Source organism: Zootoca vivipara, chromosome 9 (genome assembly GCF_963506605.1).
Source record: "Zootoca vivipara chromosome 9, rZooViv1.1, whole genome shotgun sequence".
NCBI classification, from domain to species: domain Eukaryota; kingdom Metazoa; phylum Chordata; class Lepidosauria; order Squamata; family Lacertidae; genus Zootoca; species Zootoca vivipara.
In genome coordinates, this window is record NC_083284.1 from 13,975,178 (window position 1) to 13,993,268 (window position 18,091).

Below are 18,091 nucleotides of genomic sequence, written 5' to 3' on the forward strand. Positions count from 1 at the left end.
TAAATAAATAAATAAATAAATAAATAAATAAGTTTAGCTTCTTTGGGGAAGCCAGTGATCTACCAGCGATTTCCACAGACGTCCAGTGATCTACTGGTAGATCACGACCTACCTGTTGGACGTGCCTGCTCTATCGGAACTCCCGCTCCCCCTCCCGGCTCGCCTACGCATCTGCAAGCGGCGGCGCCCCCCCCCCCCCACTCCCGCCCCATCTCTCTCTCTCGCTCGCGCGAGCCCGCCTACCTCCGCAGGATTCAGTTCCGACGAGAAGGAGGGAGAGGGAGAAAGGGGGCGGGGCCGAACGCATCACCTCAGGGGGCGGGGCCCGAGCGCCGCGCGACGGGCAAGAACGGCCGGCCGGGCGCGAGGAGGCAGGGGCTGCTTAGGGAGCGAGCGAGAAAGCGCGGGAGCGAGCGAGCGAGCGAACGTCCGTCCTTGCCTCTCTCTCCCGTTGAGGAGTCGCTCTCCCGCGCGCGGCTGTTTCGTGTGTGTTGTGTGTGTGTGTGTCGGCTCGCGCGGCAGTAGCAACGCTGCTGCCGCGCCGCCTATCGCGGGTGGCGCTGTGGGTCGGAGGCAGGGAGGCGCTGAAGGGGGTCCCCCCCTCCCCGTTCTTCCAGGGGGCGAGGCAGGGGGTTTGGGGGCAGAGAGGTTAGGCGGGAGAAGCGAGCGAGCGGGTGACAGGGGTGGGTGGTGGTGGTAGAACCCTTGGGTGTCCTCTGTAGTTGGTCGTGAGGGGAAGGGGAGAAAACCCCATCGAAAGGGTTTTCAGAGGGGCCTTTGTAATTTTATTTTATTTTTTTAATGTGGGGCCGAGCAGCGCCTTTTTGGACGGGAGTCTTAATTGTGGGGTGCGCATAATCCCCCCCCAATCATTTAAGTCTTCTGAGGAACAGAGCTGAGCTTTATTTCGGGGAGAGGGGTTTAGACAAGACACCTTATGTGTGTGTATGAGTCTCTGGAGTAAGAGACCCCCTCCCTCCCCACCTGCTTGTTTTATTTTATTTTATTGGAGGGAGGGTTCCCCCCCCCCACTTTTCCGAGGGATAAAAAAGCAAATCTTATCTCAGAGCCCATTTATTTGGGGAGAGGGGGGGGATACAGCCAAAGAAGACCTTTGGGCAGAGATCTTTCTGAAGGGCGTCTGTTTTTTGGGGGGTCCCCTGCTATAATGGGCATCATGGAAAACTCCTGAGGGATCTCATGGGTCCATTCTGAAGGGCTGCCTGTTTGGAGTTATCCTCGCAGAGTCCTTTGAAAAGAGAGAGAGAGAGAGAGATACTTCCTTATTTCTTTTGCAGGGGGAACCTGATTTTGGGGTTGTTGTTTTCCCAGTTCTCTGTTTTCTTGCAAGGAGCTAGCTGGGATGTAGAAGGGTTCCAGAGGCCTAGGCTTTTGCAATTAAAGCCTGTGATTCTCCCCATTATTATAAGGTAGGCTTGTCCCCTGCACACACACACACACACACACACACACACACACACACACACACATTCTACTTCCTGCTCCTGCTGCTGTTTTATTGACCTCACACCAGGGAAATGTCGGAGCTGAGGAGGAGAGGAGCTGGTGGAGATCATGAAACTGCAAACCTAATTGACAAGGTAAGGTTGAATGGGCCTCTTTTTCGTTTTACCTGTTTCCAGGTATGGGGACATGGAAGGTGTGAGCTCTTTCAGTTTCCGAGGAGGATACTTCGCATACCATTTCCTCCGAGCAGATTCCACCACCCTTTCTGCTTGGGGTATGATGTAAGCAGTTCTTGTTCCCCAAGGAGGATTAAGATTTGAAAGGGAGATTCTTCTTTGCTGGCTCCTCTTTCACTCAGTTATCATTTCACCTCTGGGGATATGCTTGAGTAATGAAATTTGGGGCAGGTGTTTGCTTTCTTCACCTCTCTCTTAGGAAGTCACTCTTCCGTGTCAGTGACACTTGACCGTCCTTTATCCTGCGGTGAAGGTGTGGGAAAATGAAAGTCATCCTCCCTTCCCCACACCTCTGCATTTTTAATATCTTCATTTCTTAACAAGGTTGAGAGTATCCAAGGTGAATTGGTAAAGCTTAAAAATGTGGATATTGTGCACCGTTCCAGTTCTGCGGTAAGAGGCCGTTCTCTCTACCTGCAGTTTGCACTCTGTGCAGAAGGTTGTTCTTTGCATCACTCCTCCCCTTGTTCTACGTTTTCACTAGCTATAGGATGTAAACAGCCGGTTCACTAATATCGTACATTGACCCTGTGCATTGGAAGGAAGTAAAAAATAAACTGCTGAATTTGTTCTTGTTAGCTTGTTTCGACACCCCTGTCAGCTTATATACCGTATTTATGGTTTTGTAACTGACAGACAATTGACTCTGGGCTCAGATATAATATTTCAAGAGGAGAAGCTGCTGTTCTTCGCTAAAAACAAACAAACCCCCTTTTCATGGATATCTGTGCATTGGTTTTGTGCCTATTAGCCCTTAGGCAGACGGGATGAAACAATTCATTAGCAGTTGTGTTTCTGCCTTACATGTATGCGATTTTAAATACTGAACCTTAGGCTTTTAGAAGTATATGTCATTCCTATGACTGAATATTAAAGCTGACACTATATCAAGCATAATAGAGGCATCTTAATGAAATAACAATGCCAAGATTTTAAATATGTCTAGACTGTGTATGTATGCTTTGCCAAAAAATGCACCATTCTTTTAATGCTAGGAAAGAAATGGAAATGGGTGAGCCCTGGGTTTTTTGCCTTTTAAATTCTAGCAGAGCTTGAAAATGAAAGGTGTGTGGGGGAACTATTGTTTCATTTTGCCTTTTGATATGATTTAGAGTCCAAAGAGTGCGTTATTAGGGTACAATTTTTGTAGTGGTATTGTCAGTAAAGTCAATTGTTTTAGGCTGCTGAATACACCTGAGCAAGCAGGCAGGCCAGTTTTTCAAACTTTCTAACTTCAAGAAGTGATGGAATAAAGAGAGAGAGAGAGAAATGGATCCTGTTTTCAAGCTCATAAACTTAAAACAGAAGGCATACAAAAGAAGGGGACTGGAGGGAGAAGGTAGAATAAGATCACTTCTTTGAAGATGAAACAAAATGGTATCAGTCAGGCTGATCTTCCTGTATTGGGCTGATCTTCCCTTACTGGTGGTCTTGCTTGAATAGCAGTAGCTTGCTCTTGGTTCTTTGGTTGAAGGATGGGGCTGGAGTTGCCTTTCCCCTTGCTTTTTTCCTACATCTCCAGGGCAACTGACAGTTGGAGCAGAGTGTTCTTTCAGGGGGTGGGGGGAATAGAGGTTCCCTGTAGCTGTTCTGTTTCTGGCCAGTGAATAGGGCCAAGATGGTCTGCTCCTTGCCATAATGATTTTCTTGGGATGCATAAGGAGCAGCTTCCTCATGGCTCTTGGTCTCATACCTGATGACAGAAGGCAGAGTATCCTGCCTTTCAGCTCTGCAGTCCCAGGTCCATGGGGCAGGGGTGGTGGTGGTGGTGGTGGAGAGAAGTAGCAATGACTATACTCTCTCGAATTTTGTATTATGCCATGCCTGTCATGGCAGCCATTTTCTGACCACTGCCTGCACCACTTTTTGACTGCTGGTCAAAAAAGGTTGGCGACCCCTGTTTGATGTTACCCACCACTCTCCAACACAAGAACCTTCATCCACCATAAACAAAACCTTATGGTAACTGTGTGTTAACTTTAGTGTAAACTTGTTTGCATGCATGCCTGATGTTGGAAAGAGCACACTGCATCCTGGGGCCAGCAAAGAAGTCCTTCATTGGCGCCATAATCTCTGTAACACTGGGCTGGCAATCCCTGATCCTTTGGTGCATCTCCTGTTGCCTTATGTGCAGTGCCTTTTTTTTTTTAAATGGAGTATTCAGTCATGTGAATCTTGACCTGCAATCTGAAGTGGTATAGCCAAGCTAACAAGCTAATAGGCTTGCCATCAAATCTGCTGCTTGAGATAACTAGACATGTTGAGTAACTGCAGTAAACTGGCCAGCCTCTTTATTACTGCATTTTTGCCATCTTCCATGAACTAAGCGAGAATCTTGTATGCTTATTTGAAGGGGGTGCTAATTTCTCCTAGTTCAAACGCCTGTTGAAAGTTGTTCTGTAGAGTCTCCCAACCGTCAAGAATTGCTTCTTGGAGTAGTTTTAAAAACAACAACAAAATATAGCTTGAGTTAGAAGGAGCGTGAGCTTCTGGCCTTTGCTCCTGCCTTTAGGTAGGGTTGTGAAAAACACGCTGTTAGTGCACTTTAAAATCCTGGGTTTCTTCCTGTGGGCTTTCACCACCGCAGGCAAGGATAACGACATTAAAAATCAATCAAAAGCATCCGGGAGAAATCCCGACATGTAACCAATGGAATCATCGGTCTTAATGTTTTAAAGTCTATGAGCACCACAGGCACTTTTTATGTGTGGCAGAAGAAGAAAAGGAGCTGTGGGTGCCCTAGTGGCTGGGGAAACCCAGTGGTAAGCCCTTCTCAGTACAAATTGTACCTCCACATCTGACACTGTCACAATTTTAGAGTTGAGCAGCAACACTTAGCTTTTTCATTCTGTTGAGATGTCATTTGTTAGCAGCTTGCTCATTAAACAAGGGATTCCTAGTGGAAGGGATTTCCTGGAAGGGAATTCCTGGGTGGAAACGCAGCCAGATGGGTGGGGTGTAAATAATATATTATTATTATTATTAAATTATTATAGTGGAAGCTGCCAACCTTGTTGTCACCAGTGCCTCCTTTTACAATGGTCTGGTTTCTCCCTGCTTCTCTTTCTTGCTGCCACTTAAAGGTCCCTCTGAGGGGCTCACATGGATGAACTACCTGCTAAGACCTCTGTTGAGTGAGGGTAGCCTTGCCCAGGCCAGGAGCTTCTGGCCACCAGGGGTAGGGGTAGGGGTGGGGGATATGGAGGAATGTAGCCTTGGTGTGTCAGGAGGTGGGCCAGTACTCCCTCAGAATTGAAAAGCATGCCCTGTATTTGAGCATGTGCAGAGTGCCTTCCTCCAGAATTACTATGGAGTTGCAGCCAGCCCCCAGCAGGGTAGGACAAGGGACTATGATGCTCAGGGTCAGGGCTGGTCCCTTCTGTTGTGCTGACTTGGTGTGGCAGTGGGGAGAGATATACTGTGAGCATTTAGGTTGCAGCAGCTGGAACCATTTCACCTGATCCATTTTCAGTCGGAGTTGCTAGCTATGCCCCCCCCCCCCAATTGTTGTACTACAGCTAAGAGCTGTTCTACAGTGGAATGGAGTCCTTCAGAAGGTGGTGGACTTGCCTTCATTGGAGGGTTTTAAGCAGAGGTTTGGTGGCCGTCTGTCATGGATGTTGAGATTCTTGCATTGCAGGGGGTTGTACTAGATGACCCTCTGGGTCCCTTCCAACTTTACAATTCTATGCAATGCTCTGGTGTAGTTGTGGCTCTAGAGATCAGAGGGTAATGTATGTTGTTAAACAACATGTTGTAATGTTTGATCTAATTACAAAAACAAATTAGTGAGCAATCCTGTGTGCCTGGGAAGGAGAAATTTGCAGCTGAGCAGTTAAAACAGCATGGTAGTAGCGAACAATGTTGTCCTGGACAGTGACCATTACTACTGTTTGATGATGCTTGCAGTTATAGCAGGTGCTTGGCAAGTCAAGCTTTGCTGGGCTACTGGGTTTGCCATTGACTGCTAGGAATCCCTTGTTTAATGAGCAAGCAGCTAACAAATGACATCCCAACAGAATAAAAAAGCTAAATGTTGCTGCCCAACTCTAAAATTGTGACAGTGTTACCGGTAGATGTGGAGGTACAATTTGTACTGTACTTAGAAGGGCTTACCATTCCAGTTTGTGTGAAGGAAAGACAAACAAAATATTTACCTGCTACTTATTATAATCTATTGCAGTGCCTTGCTTCCCCCCCCCCCATAAATAAGTTATCTTAAACCCATGAGCCTGGCAGTGTGCAACTCTTCAAATTCTTGGAAGCAGTAGGGCTGGGAGTTAAATCTGGAGCTTTAGTCACACAACATGCTCTCTGCCCCGATCAGCGACTCTTTTAATCATCCTCAGACTAATTGTTAAAGGCCTGGTTATAAAAAATTTGCCTGGTGCCTAAATATATAAAACGATGGCACCAGGCGAGCCTCCCTGCGGAGAGTGTTCCATGAACAGTGGCAGCTTATGGAGGAGCAATGGGACATAAAATAAGGCAGCCCTCCCCAAACTAGTGCCCTCCACATGTCTTGGACTCCACCTTCCATCAGGTTGTGACGCAAGTGAGGGAAAGGCGAAGGGGCTGAGAACAGCAGAGGCAAGAAAAATGGTGGCACAGCACAAAAACAGGGCTCTGCACACATATTATTTTGCATTCCTAACATATTATTTTGCATTCTGCCACATACTATACTGCAGGGTGCCACAGCATCAGGCACAAGTGAGCAAAATGTACCATGCTAAAAGTGCCTCCTCTGCAGGGTAAGAAATCCAGATGACTCATGCAAGTAAGCCATATTGCATGGAAAGCTTAAACTAATAATACTAACAATTTATACAGCGCACATGGAGTGACATGCAACATTATGTGAGGTGATTTTCACTTCCTCCCCTTCCCCCTGCAGTCAGTTCCACTCACAGATGGGCACAGTTGGCTGTCACCCTTAGTGTTCAAAGCATTTCACATGCATTCATCAGTCATTTTATTTGTATGCTACCTTTCCATATAGCAGCCCTTTAAAATAGGCTAGTGTTAGCTGCATTTTGCAGATGAGGACTTGAGGTGATAAAGAATAGTAGTTTGCTCAAGTCTACCTAGTGAGTTTGTGCCTCAGGTGAGATTTGAACTAGGGACTTTCTGGCTCGTACTATTAGGTGTACTACTACCAAATTTCTCTATAAAAATGAAAAGTGCCTTATAGTTTTCTAAACTTCTAATTGGAATATGAATTTGATCTTAAGCATAAATCTAGTCTGTTTACTGAAGTTTCATAGGTTTTGTACAGGAAATAAGTAATAGTGTATGATTATGATGTGCTCTGGGAACAGATTATTGGCCATAATGTGTCCAAGCTTTTTGTACTGATTTATGTTAAAACAAGTATGGGAAAATGGACCAAAATGATTAAAATACTCATGCAGCCAATTATTTTGTCAGACATTTGAATCCTTTCATGCTTAAAACTGCTTTAGAAGTATTACTTTGCACTCTTATTTCTGTTTCTCTCTCTCTTTCTTTTTAATAGCCATACTTTTTAATAGTACTTTACTGGCTGTTGAAGGAGAACCTTATGTCAGGTTCTCCTTCTATGCCCAGGCATAGGCAAACTTGGCCCTCCAGATGTTTTGGGACTACAACTCCCATCATCCCTAGCTAAAAGGACCAGTAGTCAGGGATGATGGGAGTTGTAGTCCCAACACATCTGGAGGGCTGAGTTTGCCTATGCCTGCCTTAAACCTTAAACCTTCCAGCTTTCTAGAATTATCAAAGTCATAGAGTAGTTCAAGTTTCAACCCTGTACCTGCTTTCCTTATTTGTAAACCTAGCTGAACACACTGAGGCTTCACTTTGAGTAAATATTCATAGCATTGGGCTGTATCACAGCTAACTGTTCTTGAGATTGGCATAACTAGAACCCTGGAATAAACTAGGAAATTACTTAGTTGTGACACTAACAGATGTATTATGGCATAAGCTTAAGCGGACTATATTTCAGTTGAGATATATGAACATTTCATGAAGTGGGCTTATGTAACAATATATTTGTTAGTCTTGAAGGAGCCACAGGCTACCCCTCTGGAATAAGTAAATACTTGGAACTTTAAACTAGGGCAGTTGCTTTCAGAATCCAAACTTCCAGTTTCTGGCTTTGTGATGCATCTGGAAGCTAGAGGTATGCTGTGGTACAAGGAAAAAAATAGAAAGCAAACAGCTAAGATAGCATTGTGACCTCAAAAAATTCAGTCTAAAATAATCAAGCAGAAGCTCAAACTAAAAGTTCTCATTCATTATTTGAACAATAATATTACTAAAATGTTTCACAGATTATTGGTTGGATTTGATTTAGCTGCTGAAATCGCAGCAAATGGTTTGGTTTTCTGTAGCCATGCAAGTGTTCTGTGAGAAGGTCTGTTGTCTTTGTCACATATTTTGTTGTTGTTTAGTCGTTTAGTCGTGTCCAACTCTTCGTGACATATTAGGACATTTAAAAAACATTGTGGATTTTAGGTATAGTCTTTTCAAGAGAGAGACTACTAATTCCTCATATCCAAAGTTATACGGAGTACCAAGCTGTAGTTTTCAGGATTGTCATATGTCTGCACTTTAAGTGCATTGTACACTACTTTGATGGCCTAGTTCTGAGGCTGTTTCAGGTTGGATGCCTTCTTGGGATGAAACATTCTGACTTAAAATTGCCAGGGTTTCAGCTCTTCACTTTTCTCATTTTGGGGACTATAAAGACTTAACTTCCATTCTGGAAAAGCTTGAATGGGTAACTACCGGTACTACCGGTATGTAGTAGGACTGGGAATCTGTCCTTTTCCTGCAGAGATTGACAATTCATAAAATGTCCGATTCTTTTTCATGGAAAGGTATTTACCCTGTGGAAGGAGAGAAGAATTGCAGTAATGTGAGAATGGTATTCTTTTTTTTAAAAAAAAAATGCCAGGCTAAAAACATAAACATTTTGGAAATGTTGAAATCAGGGTGGAGGATGTTTTTTGTGCAGCCCCCTCTCTCATGGACAAAACCAGAAAGGATGGGAAAACTGAAATTATATATACAATATTTATTTTCAATACTTTATTATTAAGCTTGTGGAAAGCATTATGTGTAACTTGTCATATAAAATTATTGAGTTTCCAACAATTCTTAAATTTTAAGGTACAAATCTCTTCTATGCCCAATGTTAAAGATGGAGCAGCAGGCTGCTGCACTCTAAATATATCAGGCATACCTTGGGTTTTTCTCAAAGTCGTCCCATTGAAATATATGGGCCTAACTTAGTCATGTTTCATTAATTTCAGTGGGTCTACTCTGTTGTTTTGCCCACAGTTGAGAAAATGGAGGGAAGGAAGAGGGGAGGTAAAAGCAGTAGTCATCAATATTATAGTAAATAGAATTAAGTTTTAATGATTTGGGCTCAGAAACTGTCTCTTCAACCTGCAATTCAGAAACGGAAGAAATGAGTTACCAACCCCCCCCCCCCCAACTCTAGGATGTCTAAACACTGTAAACAATGCTGCCTCTTTTAAATTGCTTCCAACTCTTGTGAAAATGAGCGTCTCTTTGTTTAACAGAATTGCATTTGAGCTTTACATATTTACAGTACAGGCATCCTTGTGGGCTGTGAGGAGACCCCCCCCCAGCCCAAAGAGGATGTCTGTAAGGGCAGAGGAAGTTTTGTTTAGGCTGCTCAGCCACCCTGCCAAACAGCTGATGTGTGGGGTAGTGCAGCAGCAGCAGCTGCTGCTTTCCTGCACATCTTCCTGCTGACCCCTGAGCTTCAATTTTAGTTGTGGATATTTTTTGATACAGTATTTTTGGAATGCATTGAAGTGAGAGGGGCAGAGACGGCATTTAAAGGGTGTTTGGTGGGTGTTCCCCACTTTGCTCTATTTAACTTATGCACACAGGGCCAGAAGGTGCCCCCACATAAGTGGGGAGTTGCCTGTATAACCCTTAATGATTTTGCCCCTTGGGTGCCCCACTGTCACTAGATAGCCTTGTGGGCTGGGGACAAGTCCCTATCCTTAGTGCTGCCCTTAAGCGGGCTTCAACCTGCAGGCTCCAGCCTGCCAAAGTTTAGTTGAAGTCTATACTGACGCAGGTGGCACTGTGGTCTAAACCACAGAGCCCTAGGGCTTGGCGATCAGAAGGTCGGCGGTTCAAATCCCTGCGATGGGGTGAGCTCCTGTTGCTCGGACCCTGCTCCCGCCAACCTAGCAGTTCGAAAGCACGTCAAGTGCAAGTAGATAAATAGGTACTGCTCCGGCGGGAAGGTAAACAGCATTTCCATGTGCTGCTCTGGTTCGCCAGAAGCGGCTTAGTCATGCTGGCCACATGACCCGGAAGCTGTTTGTGGACACACACCGGCTCCCTTGGCCTATAGAGCGAGATGAGCGCCGCAACCCCAGAGTTGTCCGCAACTGGACTTAATGGTCAGGGGTTCCTTTACCTTTATCTTTATACTGAAAATAGGAGAAGAAAAATACTGCCCATTTTCTTGTTAAGAAGAAAAACCTCTTCTCTCCCTTACCTGTTTTAGTTTACAACAAATTTCTCTCTGCTGATAACTATCCTTAAAATCTTGTGATTCCTATTAAACTTCTCCCAGCAGATTTGGATTTCCTCTTCCTTTTTTTAGCTGACACTACTGTAAGTCTTTCAGAATGACTATTCATACTGTGCTCTGATTGGCAGTCATAAGATACAGTGTTCATGCGTAATGAAATTAATTCCTATTTATCTTTGGTAAATGATACGGCAGTGAAAGCAGAAAGAGCCAAGGATGGAAAACATCTCACATTCTTAGGCACCAGCATCAAATTTATTGGTGTCCAGTCAAGAACATTTCCCCCACCCCTGTAAAGTATGAGTACAGGTATAATTTCCATCCTGTCTACTACTACTACTACTACTACTACTACTATTACTATTATACAGGTTTTTTAATTAATTGCTGTTTTGAACAATACAATTAAAGTAACATACTACCGTAACAAAAATTAACTGGGACCCAGGTGGCGCTGTGGTTAAACCACTGAGCCTAGGGCTTGCTGATCAGAAGGTCAGCGGTTCGAATCCCTGTGACGGGGTGAGCTCCCGTTGCTTGGTCCCAGCTCCTGCCCACCTAGCAGTTCGAAAGCATGTCAAAATGCAAGTAGATAATTAGGAACCGCTACAGCGGGAAGGTAAACGGCGTTTCCATGTGCTGCTCTGGTTTGCCAGAAGCGGCTTTGTCATGCTGGCCACATGACCTGGAAGCTATACGCCGGTTCCCTCGGCCAATAATGCGAGATGAGCGCGCAACCCCAGAGTCGGTCACGACTGGACCTAATGGTCAGGGGTCCCTTTACCTTTACCTTACTAACAAAATTAAAAGAGTCAAAATAGGAAAGGAGGATGTGGATTATTTTGACCATAAATTGTTAATACAAATATACCGGACTACTGAGTATGATGCATGCCTCAAAAAAGCTGACCAAAATGTTCTCTTTTCTGTGTTCTCACATTGATACCTTGTCAGCTCAAATAAGGATAGGGAGTAAAGGTAAATTTGTTAAATCTATTGCTGTGTGGGAGGTGATGACTTCTTCCAGTGTTCAAGCACATTGAGTTTGGCGGGATCTTGCTTTCCATAATTTTTTTAAAAACAGCTTTCTTATTTGTTTTTGAAAAGCTGTACAGTTTATCTGCAAAGATAATTTTGTTCACAATGTTGAAAATTTCTAGCATTTGACTTCTCATGAAATCATGCTTTGCCACTGATTTCAAATAATGGAATAATAATAAATTATAATAAATTTCTATATTACAGGACATTTAATGTTGAAAAAATATACTGGTGTATGTGTGTTTTTAGTTTCTTAAGTATATTTGCACCATGTGCTTTGTTTTAGGATGTAGATGGAGAAGATAGATTTGCGGAGCTAGACCTCAGGACTGATTCAGACATTCCTGAAGTTGTTCCACCAACAGACCGCACTCCAGAAATTTTTAAGAAGGCCCTTTCTGGCTTGTCTTCCAGGTATGGAAAAATAAAACTGAAAATATTACTGTAAAATAAATTAATCAGGTTGTATGCAAGCTAAAGCTTTGTTCTTGGAATTAGTTGCTTAGAGATGCATTCAGGGAGCCATTTGAATGGAGACAATTATTCTAAAAAATGGTCCATTGTTTTTATCTCATTACTGTATCTCTTCCTAGTGTTATGAGTTTATAGGTGCCAGTCTTTTAATACCTATAATCCTAGCAAATGTTATAATATGTCAGGCTAGCTTCTGAGGTGATTGCCTGAGGGGTGGACCATTAAAGGAAACAAATGAATGGTGATGGGCCATTAAGAGGGCAGATGAAAGGGAGTTCTGTGCTTTGTGAGGGTGTAGCCCTAAAAAAATAACTAAAGATACTTTAAAAAATACTGTTTTTATTGTTTATAACATTTTAGTGATGTTCCCAGCCTGAAAACCCCCAAAGAAAGGGACGGTGATAAATATTTTAAGTAAATCTTAGTCTTTCACTTGGGTATCTTACAAAATCCATTCTGCCAAACAAGCCAAAAGTATTAACTCATATGCATGCTTAATTTGAAGTATGCCTCATTGAACCTAGTCGGATTTATTTCTAATTAAACAGATCCCATTGTCAGTGCTGTTCTGACCTGGACATTGCATTTGGTTTCAAGCATGAAAAAGTTACATTTAGACTCATCAGTATTCCTTTGCTCAGTTGCTGAGTGTTAATGTAGCTTAATACTTAACTTTGTTTCTCTTGTTATGAAGTGGCAGGCAGTTGTAACATTATGGATTTTTTTCTTTTGCAGATGGAAGAATTGGTGGATTCGTGGGATTTTAACTTTAGCTATGATTACAGTTTTTTCGCTGGTTATTTATATGGGATCATTTATGCTGATGCTTCTTGTAAGTTTCCTGAACTTTTAAAATTTATTTGCTTTGTTTTAGCCAGCGTAAATGAAAACCAATTTGTTAATCACTTCAGCCTGCCTTTTCTCGATTTGTCCATTCTGAAACCCAGGCTAATTGAGTAGCATAGCCACATAGACTGAAAGTCTCCTTTGCTTTTATAATCCAGCACTACTTGCGGTTCCAATTGAGATATAGAAGCTAGAAACTTGTACTGTAGTTGAAATCTGAAATGCCAAGTAAATTCTTGTCTTTCTCTGTTCTTCCCCATTTGGAGCAATATTGAACACAGGCCTTTATACACAACGTAATGTGCGTTGAGAGTTTCCCTTGATGTTGTATGAATCAGGAAGCCTGTGCACTCAATTTCTGGAGTGCCTATGAGCCTGCTAAAGGCATCTATGAAATGAGCTATGCCATATCAAAATACTTTGACTCACCTAAGATCAGTTTCCAGTTCCAATTATCTAGGAATACCAGCATGTGAATATGATGCATTTCTATCCTGTATTAAAAAATGGAATCTCATTCACCTTTTACCTTAATTTCAGGTCATGAGCATACAAGTAAAGTGTTTCCATGAGATCATCACTATAGGTTACAGAGTCTATCGTTCTTATGAGTTGCCGTGGTTTCGAACACTGAGCTGGTAAGTAACAACTGGAAATTTCGGCTCTAGCTGTTTCCATCCTTTCCCCATTACATCCATAGGGATGACTTTCTAGTGCAGGGGTCCCCAAACTAAGGCCTGGGTGCCGGATGTGGCCCAATTGCCTTCTAAATCGGGCCCGCGGACGGTCCAGGAATCAGCATGTTTTTACATGAATAGAATGTGTCCTTTTATTTAAATTGCATCTCTGGGTTATTTGTGGGGCATAGGAATTCGTTCATATTTTTTCCCAAAATATAGTCCGGCCCCCCACAAGGTCTGAGGGACAGTGGACCCGGCCCCCTGCTGAAAAAGTTTGCTGACCCCTGTTCTAGTGGAAGCGCAGGCTGAGGATTTACTGACTGCTTCTAACTGCTGGCTTTGTGGTGCTTCACTTCTATACTTGAATTAAAATACCGTGTTTCTCATATTTTAAGGCGTCCCTATAAAATAAGCCATGGCACGATTTTCATGCTTTGAAAAAATATAAGACATACCCCGAAAATAAGCCGTAGTGCTACCGTAAGTGCAGTTCTGGAGGACCTCGCCAAAATACCCAGCAGCGCGCGCCGTGTGGAGCCCCGAGCCAGCGGGACCCAGCTGAAGCGCCGACAAAGCCTCAATCATCCTGTGCTGGGAAACGTTGTGGCTGTGGGGTTGTGGAGGTTACTCTGGCTACCCGGCGCTGCTCCTTTCACCCTCCGCTGTTTGTGGCGTGCAGCAGCAGCAAACTGGAAGGGCCAAGCAGCGCCTCGTGGTCTGCAGAAACGCTCACACAGTGCAGGATTGTTTTCCAATTATCTCGGGACAGTCGCTCCACCTGGAGCCATAACTTGCCTTTCTCTTTCGCCGTGTAGCGTCAGCGATTATTCCCCTCCTCCCTTTCTGCCCGCTCTCTCTCCCCTCCTCCCTTCCTTTCCCCTTGGCACGGGACCCACTGAAGTGCCGACAAAGCTCCCGGCAGCGCTGCGCAGAGCGCCCCGAGCCGCAGCAGGAGTGGGTGAGGGTAACGGAAGTCGGAAGTGGTGTGTCTGCCGCGCGCCTTTCCTCTATGGTCTCTACGGGTGCCGCGGAGGAACCTCCTGGTGGAATTGCGCTCGCCCCTGGCTTTGCATGGAGCACTGCCGAGCGGGCGAAGCCTGGGACGCCCCGGGAGGGAGCAGGAGGAGGCGGCGCCTGCGGCGGAAACAGGAACGGGACGGCGGAGAGGCCGAGAGCCACGGTGCTCCTCCTGCGGCTCAGGGCGCTCTGCGCAGCGCTGCCGGGAGCTTTGTCGGCGCTTCAGCGGGTCCCGCTGGCTCGGGGCTCCATGCGGCGCACGCTGCTGGGCGCTTTGTCGGTGCTTGAGCAGCAGCAGCAACTTACCGGTTAGTAAAAGAAATAAAATAAGACACCCCCCGAAAATAAGCCATAGGCTTATTTTCTTGAGTAAAAATAAATATAAGACATGTCTTAAAATGTGAGAAACACGGGTAAGTGAGACATCAAATCCTTCAATAATGGACGCAGTTAAAAGAAATGTACCAATTTTAAACGATTACTTTTTTTGGTATCCCCTGCAAAATACCCCTCCAAATCATGTTGTATATGCTTGCTTCCATTGGAAGACTTCAAAGTATGCAAAAAGTTAGTTTTCTTACTTTGATATTTTCATCTTTAAAGATATAGAACGGTATGAAGAGAGAAAAAAGGGGTCTCCCTTCTTAGAAAGTATCTCAAGTTGCTTTATATGTTGCAGGTATTTCTTGCTGTGTGTGAACTACTTCTTTTATGGAGAGACTGTAGCAGATTACTTTGCCACATTTGTTCAAAGAAGAGAGCAACTTCAGTTCCTAATTCGCTATCACCGGTTTATATCTTTTACACTTTATCTGGCAGGTAACTTGGTCCAACTTGTTAGTTGCCATTGCAGTTATTTATTACTTGATGTCAGATTCCAGTGTTCTCCCTTTCTGTGCTATTAGACAAAGAGAGCGCGCACACAGAAATTACAGAATTAACTATATGCAACCTTTGAAAACCATACTCATGGGTTGCAGTAAACACTGAGTAACTTGGTAAAGGCATTTTGGCAGTAATCTCCCATGTCATAGCTCCAGAATTATTTTTAATGAATAGCTTCAGTGTTGGATAAGTTTGGGAATGGACATTCGAGTGGCCTGATCTTGATCCAATCCTGCAAGGCACTTGTTAAGCAAGAATGCATAATTAGTATCACTTAACACCTAATTTTATTGCCACTCTTTAGCAATCCAACTCTTTAGCAATCCAAGAATGCATAATTAGTATCACTTAACACCTAATTTTATTGCAACTCTTTAGCAATCCAAAGTGTGTATTCTTGCTTTGAAAACACACTATGTGTTGGTGGGCCATGAAAGTTCTAGGTCAAGACATTCCAACATGCTCGCCAGGTGTCGCAGACTACAGCTCCATCAGTCCCAGTCTTGTGGCTCTTGGATAAGAAGCTGTTTTTTATTGGTTGATTATACAATACTGAGGTTGGGCCATACTTTATGTAAACCAAATAACACTTCCAGAAAATCCTCTAGATGTTGTTGTCCAGGGAAAGGATTTTCACAACTGTGAAACAATTGCTGAGGCTTTTAAAACCTACATGTAGATGAGATTATCAGGGGAGTGGTGCTGCCTAATCTAATAATTTGTTGTAAAACACAAGGGGGGGCATATAATGATTATCTCATTGGTATTGCATTTTTAATAAAGGCAGGCACCAGACTGAGTACATGTGTCTTATGCCCAAATTTTGAAATTTGTGCTTGGAGGTTACCAGCCATCTTTTTTGCTTTTGTCAAATAACCGTGCATCAGTGTTCCTTGAAAGCTATCGAGTATGAAAAATGCTCTGTTGGATGCAGACCTTATTATATACAGCAATAACTCAGGGCAGGGTAAATATTAGTTATGGTTCACATTTTAATGTGAACTTTCTTAATTGGTACTTCCCAAAACAGTAAAGGTAAAGGTAAAGGGGCCCCTGACCATCAGGTCCAGTCGTGTCCGACTCTGGGGTTGCAGCGCTCATCTCGCTCTATAGGCCGAGGGAGCCGGCATTTGTCTGCAGACAGCATGACAAAGCTGCTTCTGGTGAACCAGAGCTGCGCATGGAAACGCCGTTTCCCTTCCTGCCGGAGCGATCCCTATTTATCTACTTGCACTATCTACAAGCATGTGCTTTCGAACTGCTAGGTGGGCAGGAGCTGGGACCGAGCAACGGGAGCTCACCCCATTGCAGGGATTCGAACCACTGACCTTCTGATCAGCAAGCCCTAGACTCTGTGGTTTAACCCACAGCGCCACCTGGGTCCCTCCCAAAACAGTATAAAAAGCAAAACACAGCTATCGTTCAAAACGCACAGTTTTCTGAATTCTGTCCTGCGGTTCTCCAAGCAAATAAATAAATAAATACACAAAATACACTATTAGAGAAATGTGTGAATTAAAATGGATATATTAGTGAAATAACATAAAAAAACACATTATGTTAGGGGAAATAAAGATTTATTTAAAAAATTACAAATTGATGCAGAGATATGGCCAACTGAATTTAAGACTTGAAAAATAAGAAACTGAAATTGACCCAACCTTAGTAAGAAGCCTCACACCCTGCTTGTGTGCAGGAAGTCAGATTGGTAATAATGCATAATATATACATGTTCTCAGGGGTAGTACTCACAATTATTGGAGCATGCTCCTAAGAGAACCCTGCCAGGCTTCCACTGCTTTTTAAGAGAGCATTCAAGGTACTCCTATCCATTAGGCATTTGGCAGTTGGAACATTCAGCTCCTAGGGTGATTTTTTCAGGCTTTTAGCTGTTCATATTGTCTTTGTTGGGAGGTTGCATGTTGAGTTTTAAGTGCCTTGGGGCTTCTGTTGAAAGGCAATCTATAAATAGGTTTTCTCCCCTCTCCAAATCAGTCATTAAAGACTCACCTGCAATTATAATTTTAAATATTTGGCTTCTGAGTACAAAAACTATGCTTACAGTTGAAATGAACAGTGGAAGTCCTTGCCATCAGTTTCCTTACAATACAGTGGTACCTCTAGTTGTGTTCCGCTCTTGTTACGGACTTTCAGCTTACGAACGTGGCAAACCTGGAAGTAAACTGTTTACTTCGGGTTTGCTATGCGCGCATGCGCAGAAGCAATCAGTGTGCTTTGTGCATGCACAGAAGCGCTCAATTGCGCCGTGCACATGCGTGGAAGAGGTGCTCTAGTTGTGGACTTATCGGGGTGTGAACGGCACCCCAACACGGATTAAGTCCGCAACTAGAGGTACCACTGTATATAAGAATCTGGACAATCTTGTTCAACATACTGCTTAAATTGGCCCTATAATCAGGAGGTACAATGGAAAAAATGTTAATCTCTAAAGAAAACAGTAGTATTTACAGTTATAGTATGGAGGTTAAGACTGATACAATTGAAAACCGAAGTGGAGGGTGCAAGCCCAACAATGCAACCGGCTAGCTTCTGTTCACTGAAAGGTTGGAAAACATGCACCTGTTTTCTGTTTTTTTTTTTTGCATAGGTTTCTGTTTGTTTGTATTGAGCTTGGTGAAGAGGCACTATCGCCTGCAATTTTACATGGTGCGTATCAATCCTTTAGCTGCTAAATTTGTTGTCAAAACAATTAGCAGTATTAAATCACTTGCTTTTTGATGTTTTTGAAGTTTAATGTCCAAAATAATTTTAAAGCCTTATGAATACAAGTTATTAACCTGCACTGTTAATACAAATCTGGATTTGAGATATGGAAGTGATACCTTTGTCAATGACTGTGTTGACATGTTTAGCTT

At 43.5% G+C, this 18,091-nt stretch overlaps 1 protein-coding gene across 1 annotated transcript in view; it reads left to right on the forward strand.

The window, feature by feature from the left end:
• Positions 1-336: 336 nt before the first annotated feature.
• The window catches only part of CDS1 (CDP-diacylglycerol synthase 1), a 31,090-nt gene continuing 13,335 nt past the window's right edge, over positions 337-18,091 (forward strand). Inside the window, exons 1-6 of the mRNA XM_035112494.2 lie at positions 337-1,601; positions 11,600-11,727; positions 12,523-12,619; positions 13,174-13,271; positions 15,010-15,149; positions 17,824-17,882. Of these exons, the coding sequence (XP_034968385.1) occupies positions 1,539-1,601; positions 11,600-11,727; positions 12,523-12,619; positions 13,174-13,271; positions 15,010-15,149; positions 17,824-17,882 (585 nt within the window). The 5' untranslated portion in view covers positions 337-1,538. The remainder of the gene's footprint in view (positions 1,602-11,599; positions 11,728-12,522; positions 12,620-13,173; positions 13,272-15,009; positions 15,150-17,823; positions 17,883-18,091) is intronic.